Source organism: Mytilus californianus, unplaced genomic scaffold (assembly GCF_021869535.1).
Source record: "Mytilus californianus isolate M0D057914Y unplaced genomic scaffold, xbMytCali1.0.p SCAF_12, whole genome shotgun sequence".
In the NCBI taxonomy this organism is placed as follows: Eukaryota; Metazoa; Mollusca; class Bivalvia; order Mytilida; family Mytilidae; genus Mytilus; species Mytilus californianus.
This window is the reverse complement of record NW_026262604.1, coordinates 53105392-53115906: the sequence shown is the minus strand read 5'-3', so window position 1 is coordinate 53115906 and position 10515 is coordinate 53105392. Positions and strand designations below refer to the sequence as shown.

At 33.0% G+C, this 10515-nt stretch overlaps 1 protein-coding gene across 2 annotated transcripts; it reads left to right on the top strand.

Annotated features, from left to right (window-relative positions):
- The first annotated feature begins 168 nt into the window (after window positions 1-168).
- Window positions 169-4209, top strand: LOC127721992 (uncharacterized protein MAL13P1.304-like). 2 transcript variants are annotated; one of them, XM_052228838.1, is made up of 2 exons: window positions 169-244; window positions 1624-4209. In XM_052228838.1, the coding sequence occupies exon 2, from the start codon at window positions 2167-2169 to the stop codon at window positions 4036-4038; it is 1872 nt and encodes a 623-aa protein (XP_052084798.1). In that variant the 5' UTR covers window positions 169-244; window positions 1624-2166; the 3' UTR covers window positions 4039-4209. The 2 variants fall into 2 exon arrangements, with proteins under 2 accessions (XP_052084798.1, XP_052084797.1); XM_052228837.1 differs by having other exon boundaries at window positions 1621-4209.
- The last annotated feature ends 6306 nt before the right edge of the window (window positions 4210-10515 follow it).

Sequence of the window (10515 nt, the reverse complement as noted above, 5' to 3'; positions counted from 1 at the left end):
CAAATACTGCAATGTAAACACGAATATTTATGTATTATTAACAATATTTTAAACAGCATATTTTACACATTATCTCAATTATTTTGATTTAAAGTTTCTCTTGATTGTTTAGGGTGAGTAAGCAGTTATGTTCAACTATTGTTTAAATTTGTTTTGTTTACAATATGGCCGAAAAAAATATCATATGCATAATTACATGCAATTGTCATCATACGGGAGAAGATTATGAACTTGTGGAAATATGGTAAGAAAAAATATTTCATTGATGTAAAAGATCTATAAAAATATTTTTCAAATATCAAAATATAGCATTTTCTTTAATATTAAAATATAGCATTTTTTAAATCTAAAAATATAACGCATTTTTTAAAAATGTAAACAAAACACATTTTCTTTGTTCTATAAAGCTTAAAAAATGAAAACACTATACAAAAAAAAAAAAAAAATTGCACATTCAAAGCTGATATGAAATTGCTCCTACTATCTATGTAAATATGAAATCAAGAATTAAGTAAAATTGAAAATGGAAATGGGGAATGTGTCAGAGACAAAAACCCGACCAAAGAGCAGAAAACAGCCGAAGGCCACCAATGGGTCTTCAACACAGCGAGAAAATCCCGCACCCTGAGGCGGGCTTCAGCTGTCCCCTAAACAAAAAGTAAATGTACATGTATGTAAAAAAATTGGAATCTATTTTGACGCGATTGTTGCGTAATATTAAGCCAGAAGAAATAGAAAAATTGTTGGTTTCAAAACAAGTAATCTGTTAATCAATTGTATAAATTCTTAGCAATCAATTTAAGGTTTTATACGATAACCCTCTCTCCCCCCCCCCCCCAAAAAAAAAAAAAAAAACCACAAACGCTGTCTTTATGTCGAAATACATATTTCTTTACGGATATCTTTATCATTATGTAGACAAAGAACTGATATAAAAGCTGCATAATATTATCAAGTACTGAAGATTTTGTGAAACTTTGAACAGAAATAATTATTTTTGTTTAGAAAACAATTCAGATTTAAATTGAGGACAACCAAACGATCAGTATATATCTGAGGGTTTATATGGGGTTTAAATGATAGGGATTATGGTCAAACAGTGCAGATTAAAGGAAGGACTCAACATTAAAGAATAAAGAAACTAGGGATCCCATCAAGACCCTCATATCTCCACTGCGCTATAGATTTTTAAATGATGACAAAGAGGCTGAGATGCATTTCGTTTTAAATTTTAAAGGAATCAAGGTCTTTGATCTTATTTGGTTAAATCTTCGTTATTATGAAAAACATATTTATTTACGTATATATACACAATCAGAGAGGTCAAATGATTTGAAAGAGCTAAGACATTAAGGTCAATGTATTTTTGTAGCACACACATTTAGATCTCATATTTTATATGACATGTTTTACAATACATTCTGCTAGTATATGCATAAATAACATGTGCATTTTATGTTAAATTTGATTCGGATTTGGTAATTACAGATACGTACGTGTGCAGTATGGATTGTAATTTGTCGGAGATTATTAGAGAATGAGCGATAGATATATATTCACAGTATATTTCTAAACCAAAAAAGGGAAATGAATTATATTTTTATAATATTTTCTTTTCAGCAGATGAACACACCGGGAACAACAACATACTAATCATAATGACAAAGAAATGGACTGGATAGAGAAATTGCCATGGGTAATGCCGTTGACATTTTGTATCGAAAGAAAATTGAAGAGCGCAAAAAACAGACGGAGAAGGAACGACAAATTTTCCAAGCTTGTATAGCCTGGAATATCAAGCAAGAGGAACTACACAAAAGAGAAACTGCTGACAAAAAAGAAAATGCATGGAAAGAACAAGAGAGGGAGAGAATGAAAAAAGATGAAGAACTGATGGAGATGTATGTTAAAAATATCGAAAAAGAGAAAATAGCAAACACGAAAAAATTAAAGTTAAGAGAAAGAAAAATTGAGGAAAGAAAAAAACTTAGTTCTTCTTTGTCTAGTAGAAGCACTAGGCAGATGGACGAAAACATTAAAAAGGAATAAAAAATAATTGCCAAAAACATAGAGAATATCGAAAAAAGATCGGAAAAGTCAAGAGGGGAGACGAGAAAGCGAATTAATACAATAGCAAAGAAACACGAGGAAGACCGGAAGCTGTTTATGCGCAGATTTACAACTGCTGAACAGGAAAGAAATAAAGATATTGTAAAGGCCGAACGCAGAATATCCTACATTGAGAAGAAGATTGTCCAAGAGCGAATGATTTGGCAACAAAAACTGATGGCTGCAAGACGAATTGAAAGTAGAAAGAAAGTATCTAGTAGAAAACTTTGGGAAATTGGACGAAAGACAGTTGAGAAGAAAAAACAGTCAGTTCAAAAAGTAAAACAAGGGGAAGGCAATAAAGTTTATAAATCTCAACGAAAGTTTGGGATAGAATGGGAAAACAAGACATATCCAAGTGGAAAAGATAAACTGTTTAAAAACATGGGAAACAAGGCAATACATAATCCCACTGTCAAGCCGACATTGTCAACTGTAAAAGAAGAAGATCATATTTTACTTGAAGTAGGCAAAAAGAACATTACACATAGACAAGGCATAAAAAACCACCGTATCACTAAACCCGTAGTAAAACCAAAACGATTTTCTTCACAGACAAATATAGTGCGACGTACCGACTCAGAACGGTTTCAACGTTTTTATGTTCCTCAAAAGAATAGTTATGCAGTAAAACAAACAATTTCAAATATCTTAAGAAAAACAGATATGGATGTCAGTACAAATTCTCCTCTGAACAAAGCCGATAGCGTTACAAACGGTGCGGAGTTTGGTAAAACACAAGAAGATAAAGAAAAACCAAGACAGAAAAGTGGTAATGATAAAAACAATCTCCGTAAAGATAACAAAATAAACAATCCTTCCGATCAAAATACATCCATTAAAAAAACAAAGAATCTCGTGGGAGAATTTGAACATAAATCACAATCAACAAAACCAGAAGATATTGCAGAAAAGTCAACGAAATTAGATGAAAACATAATTCATAAATACAATCATGCCGTCCGTACAGACAATGTACATCGAATCCAAACATCAAAACTTGGACAAATCAAACCAAATATAGCTCAAACACATTCTGGTAATTTCAGCTCATTAAAACGTTTACAAGAGAGGAAACACATTATCACAATATCTGATCCGCTGATTCCAAAACGTTTTGACCTCAGACAACCGGAAGTTGAGGAAATTATGGGCATTAAGCCTCTCTCAATCTCGAAAGATGATATAACAAATAAAACTGTTCATTTTGAAAACAAGTCTTCAGAAAACAATAAAACAAGAACGAAAGGAATAGAACCGAAGAGTGATAAAAATAACGAGAAGTCTGAAAATGCAAAAATGAACAATCAATATTCAAAAATGAAGGAAGGGCAAATTTCAAAGAGTAACGATCAGAAAGAACGTTACGAGTTTCTATTTTCTACAATTAAAAAACCGAAAAGGACGGGAGACGACGAAAGCGAGAGTAAAAACAAGGAGAATACAGACAAAAAGTCAACAAATGATTCTGTACCGGACCTACCAACAACTAAAAATGTACTTCTGGTAGATAAAACTCAAGTCAAACCACTTGAGATGGGGACGGGGGCAGTCAGTACAAAAGTGTCACTAAAAACTAAAATTAAAGAACTAGAAAAGGACACTAAAACAAAACTACGCTTTGGAAAAACACAAAAAATCGAAGGAGGTTCTCGAGACCTGAACACTGAAGACAGACGGAATACCAAAACCATTGAACAAATGCAGAGAAATACGTTGCAAAATTATGAAACCAAGAATTCTGAGCATACCACACAAGAAGACAGTCGCGAAAGAAGACAAAAACTAACTGTTTCAATAAAACCAAGGACTAATTTATATGTAAATAGATATCCCAGCATGTTTTTAGTTGACCAAAGAATATCAGAGGTACAACGAAGGATAGATAAAATGATGAAGACAAGCAGCACAGACATATCAGTAGCATGATCTTCTCAATTTTTTTCATCATCGTTATATTTGTTTTATCTGCGTAACCACATTTGCTCACGTTTATCTAGAAGATTGGCGGTATTAGATGGTAATAATATGTAAACTTATAGTTTTAAATTAATTTTTATTCTAACTAAGTTGTCAAGGGAATAAAGTATTTAACCTTTACTTTTTTCTCAATAAAATATTTTAATAAAATTGAGAAGGGAAATGGAGAATGTGTCAAAGAGACAACGACCTGACCAATGACTACACAGCATTCCTTAATGCACGGTTCATTAAGCTGCAAGAAAGATATGTCACTCTCTAGCTGTTTAATTTGTTGGTTATTACATGGGTATATGATACAAAATATGGAGATGTGGTATTATTGCCAGAGAGATAACTATCAACCATAGCTTAAACGGCGTGGATTAAAGCAACTGTAGGCCATCGTACGGCCTTAAACATTGAGTAAAACTAAAACCGTATTGTCAGCTGTAAAAGGCTCAAAATGACAAAATGTAAAACAATTCAAACGAAAAATCCAAAAGCCCGATTTATGACAAAACACATATGACACTGAATTACAATCCTTTTACTTCGGACAGGCACAATATAGAAAGTGGCTGGGTTATTGAAATTTTACAGAAGAACCGAGCTCCAAGGTAATTTCAAAAAGGGGGTAGTCTATAAAACCTGACAAAATCAAACTTAAACCTGGTTTATAGCTAGCTTAACCTCTCACTTGCATGACAGATGTTTATAGTTCCGCTCTATTGACAAATTTGGATGAGCAACCCAAACAAACATAATTTGTTAACATGACAATGATAATGGGACCCAGCAAGCAAAACTGTGTAAACATACATCACAGACAAAAAACACAACCATCTCAAAACATTCAAACAAAAATGAAAATAAAAGCTGACAAAGACGTCAACAAGAAATGTTTTATAGTTGATAGTACATACTGTATAGTAAAACAGAATAAGTACAGAGTAAGTAAAATATAAATACAAGGGTATACAAAATTAAAACAATACTTTAAAAACCTCATGCGTCCGAATCGCACCTCCTAACCAATCCGCATCAAAAATGTACAAAGCGAAATGACAGAAAGTTGGATGCACAATTACCGAGCCACATCCAGAGTCAAACGATCAAAAGAAACATTATAAAATACAGAAAAATAAAGGGAAAAATATAAAGTAAATAAATAAATTGTTTTAAGAATTTCAAAGACATCTTGTCAAGCGTTATTTTTGAAAAGGCCACCCGTGTACATATTATTAGATTTGTTAAATACTTTAAGTGTTACTGAGCTGTGTAATCTTACAAAATATATTTTTCCTGCAGTGAAATTGAGAAACGATTGTTTTTAATTGGTTGAAGATTATTGTTGTTTTCTTAATTTCGTTTTTTTCTGTGTTAATCTATTATTCATCTATCGGTCTTATCATGATCATGTCTATTTATATGGAAATAATTGTTAAATCCCTTTTATTTGCAAAACGTAAGAAATTGAATTAAATTTTATAAAAATTAAAATTGTAATTAATGAAGCAAAAGACTGGACTTGCACGACTTATTCCGGTTTACATTTGTTGGTTAATGAAAATGTAGGGATAATATAGTCCTATATCATTGTATATGGTTATTTCATTATAAATGTACCGTAGTGATCTAGTGGTTTAGGAAGTTTAACTGCAGCGATCACTAGCCTATCAACACTGAGGTCTGGGGAGTTCTAATCCTGCTCATGGTAACAACTTTATGTCTTATGCTAAGTCAAGATTGCCTCATCGGATACCAATCATTTTTATGTACAGTGTGTATTTCTGAATTATTAGAGGGAAGTGATTGTCGAATTTTGGATAACAGAAGAAAATTGTGATAAGAATTCTTTTTGGTTGACAAACTCACAAATTGTGAGAAATATTTTTTTGAAGATAGAAACTAAGAAAAAAACCTTATGGTCAGTAATTAGTGTCAAACTGAGAGAGACCGAATGTGTCGACACAAAAACGTCTTTTGCAACACATAAATAACCAGGTATGCGAATCGAGATTCAGTCAATGTTGTAACGATTGGGAATACAATACTACTGGGGATCGATTCTACCACACCAAAGATACGTACCTTGTTAAGTTCACCACTAGGGTTGAACGTACGAATGACACTCTATATAAAGGATAGTAAGTTGAAGTGCCAGGGGCGTATCAATGCCACGCAACACAAATACACATTCAATATATTTTTAGGGAAGACCCACAAACGCCCTCTCGCTTTGCGCATTCGCAAATCCAATTTGCATTATAGTTTCAGATATACATTCCGATTTTTTTATCCTTTTGAAAATGCAACAGATTTTTCATAGACTTTAAAGTGTGCTTAGTTGCAATTACAAATTTCACAGAAGAACTTACACTATACGAAACTAGATCTTACACGAGCCAGTCGCAATGCTTGAATACTGTCTCTTATTCGTAGTGACAATTGTAAATTTTCACATGACTTTTACGCTCTTGCAATTATTTCTCGATAATGTCATGGAAAGAATTCTTTCTTTATTAAACCGTTATAAATTTATTGTAATTCATGTTATATAAAGATTGTATCAAAATCCATTCATGATATGTTGTGATGTTGAAATGGTACCACCAGTAGTTTTGGAATTGCTCTTTTTCTGTATTGTTCCATTACCCGAAACCCTGTATCAATGTCATCAGCATTACACTTGCCGATATAAGTGCATAAGGGCTTTTAAATCAATTAATGGTTTGTTGTTTGTATTGTAGTATTGACAAAAAAAAAGCATATATTGTTAAAGAATCGATTTGGATCTTTAAAGTATAGCTTAAAAAATCTTTCTACAACAGTCCGGTTTTCGTTTTTTTGCTGTATTTTTTGTGCAAAATTATTAAGGAGCATACGTTTTACCACAATTTGTATATGAAGAGCAAGCATAGAACTTCCTGCAAAATATTTATTTGATAACTGAAACAATATGATAACAATTTAACAAACATATACAATTGACTTGTTGAAAACAATCACCTTCTGATATCACCAGGGATCACCTGTCTTATCATATTGGTTGTAAGTGAATAGTACTTTTCAAAACGAAGATTTGCTACCACCATGTCTCAGTAACTCGAACTGCCTCCTGTCCGAATGATCAGTTATCACTGTATATAAATTCACTGAAACATTTATGTGGAAGACTTTATGATCATTAGTCTTTTCCCCATACAGCAATGTACTATTGCGCTAATTGACCCATATATGATACATTCCGTTCGTGGACTGGAGATGAACATTTCATTGAACATAATCTAGAAGTGAGGCTTCCAGAGTTAAATTCTGTTTTGGGAATAGATCGCCGATTTTGGCTCAAGTCCCAACTGTTTCTCAAGTCAGAAATTCAATCAGGGTTATTATTGCAAGAGTGAATTGTTGTAGACACGGTGGTTTAAATCTCCACTACTAAACAATTCTGCAAACTTATATATACCTCAACTTTCTGATTGAAAACAACAACACCAGGAATTAAATTACCATAAGGGGCATAATTATTTTACACTTATTTTATGGAGAAGAATTCGGTCACATTTATCTACGATGGAAAGTGGAAAAAACCCAAGAAGACGGTGAATAAACTGAACAATTCTGCTGTGCAATTACACAATTTAACTTTAAAATCAAAAAACCAAATTAATCATCATTAAGGGAGATAATTCTACTATTTTCTTTCCTTGATTTATATTGATTTTCTCTTCTCTATTTTAGCCCATTCGTCTCTTTCCTTTGTGTTATGCCCCTATTCTCTATACTATAAACCCCGTCAAGACTTTAGTGTGAAGAGTATATTCAAAAGCGTTTTGAATGATACTAACAAAATACCAGCTAAAAAACAAATATATTTTCATTAGTTATTATTGGCTTTGAACTAGCTGTCAGTAACTGCGAGTACTCTCAGATCTGTACTACGTGTCTTTCTGTTGTGTGGAAGTACCCTGTCATTGATGCACATGAAACCAAATATCAAAATGCTCAACGATAACTAATGACTGAAAACGGTTTTTTTGACAGATTTAAACAATACAAACGTTAAGAATCTATAAAAATAAAATAAAAAATAAAAAAAAAGGATAACAAAAAACAACTTTTTTTGGTACAAAGGTATAAAACAAAGAACATACAAAATGTCTTTGACTCTTTTAAAATGTCTTCAATCGCAATGCATAAACCTGCATAACATTAAAAACAGGATTTTCAATATTTTAGTCCATTGGACTGGGTGCAAGTTTTATCAGGATACGCATTTACTTACTTACGACGCAACCGGTCTCAATATCATTCGAACAACTCACCGAGTATAAACTGATACAGCATCAGGCTGAATGTATAAGTGCTGGATTGAACACGACAGTTAACTCATTGATGATATGACATATTATATTGTATATCTCTGATGAATTCATATGCAACCATCTGAGACGTTATAGCACTATGCTACACAACATTCCCAGTGCCATACCCAATGTCATACAGACATTCCAAGTCTGGCAACAGATATTTGGGTGTTGTGTCGTAGTACAGCAGTCGATTGTCATAGGCAAAGCGGATTTAAATCTCCACTGTTTGTTAACAATTGAATACTATATGTAAGTACATGTTTACATTATGAATGAACACAACATAGCATGCAGTCATCTTACAATATACTAGAAATGGAAAAGGGATGGGATTTCCGGTTTGAATGGCTGACCACGGTTTTCCAAGCTCCGGGAAATAACACAACAATTAATATCAATGCACAGATGTGAGAGTCACTCTATCTATTTAAGCAATAAACAAAACAACAATTAACATCAGTTATAGATCAAAACACAACAGTTTTCTACTTTGCAACCATGAGTGGTCAAAATGGCGGGCTCCTATGTCTTGGCACTTAAACACAAGAACATTAATAAAGATAATGCAGACCCTGATGCTGAAATATTCAACGTCAAGCCTGTATTCATTTGAGAATCAGACATTTTCGGTAGCTCAAAACCTGATAAAAACAATTATCTTACACATACCGAATTATTCAAATGTATTGATCTTACCATACCAGCTAACCACCTAAATGGTCTTCAGAGAGTCATTGGAGGGGTATGGCGTATATACCCAGACAGTGAGGAAGACCGAGAAAGTCTTGTGGTTAATTCGATAACAGTTAGGAAAAAGCGCATTGAGGTATATCCAAGAAATCCAAAATATGTTGAAAAAGAAAGCCCAACCACAGTCAGAATTAGAATAAAAAATATTCCACTATCCGCTGATGATGGGCAATTGGTAAGGTACCTACAAAATTGGCACCTCGAAGTACTAAACTACCACAGAGAGAGATTAAGAATTGATGGGCTCGTGACAAACTGTCAAACAGGTGACCGAATCTTTTATTGTGAACCCTTTCTCCACACAATTCCAAGAAACGTCAAAATTGGCAAATATCGTGGACTCATTTTCTATAAGGGTCAAATAAATCAGAACAACACAGAAATTGAATGTACCAAATGCCTGCAAAAAGGTCATAAAAAAACAGACTGTAACAATGAATGGAAATGCAAGACATGTGGTGCAAATGGGCACATTTCTAAGGACTGCACAGCTGAGTTTAATGAGAACAGTCAAGTTGACTCAGAAGTATCGTTGGAAGAGTCAGATGAAACAAGTGAAGATGAGTCTGAGAAAGGTGAGGAGATTGTGTTATCACAATTGACCGAAAATCTGTTAGATACACCACATACTGAAGAAATCAGTAAAAAAACTGAACTTCCGAAAGATACAAACAATATACATGTACAGAAACAAAACTCATCTGAATTGAAGTCAGACATACCTGCACAACAATCTCCTGAACAAAAATTGAAAAAAAAAAGAAAAAGAAAAAAGCATCCAACTCACAGGGAACAACTCATGGTCCACTCGATAAATATCTTGGAACAACCCCTCAGCAGAAATCAGCAAAAAGATCTGTCACCACACCAACTGATACACTGCATGACCGTGAGATTGGCTCAACAAAACCAAAGACATCTGATAACACATAACGATCCGAAAACACATAAGCATCCAAAAATAAAATACAACTATGAATCATTGTAAATACTGTATCATATTTTTTATTTATTTGTATATATCTCTTTTTAGCCAGGAAAAAAATACAAAAAAAAAATAAGTCACAGTGTGATATAATTTCAGATTATATACACCTTGAAAATAGTATTACAATAAATATGAATGAAAATGTATATACATGTAATAAATTGTGTATAAAACTGTATATTTTAAAAAAAGATGATTTTCAAATGACCCCATTGTTGAATATCGTAAAATCACTATATAAATGTCTCTGTTCTGAATATGTTTTTCAACAAATAACAGATACATGTAGGAACAAGTCAAGTTGTGATAAAACGATCACAAAAATAACTTTCTCAG

Bases quoted from the DNA above. Each gene is read 5' to 3' on its own strand.
- LOC127721992 (XM_052228838.1), top strand. From the start codon at position 2,167: ATGCGCAGATTTACAACTGCTGAACAGGAAAGAAATAAAGATATTGTA.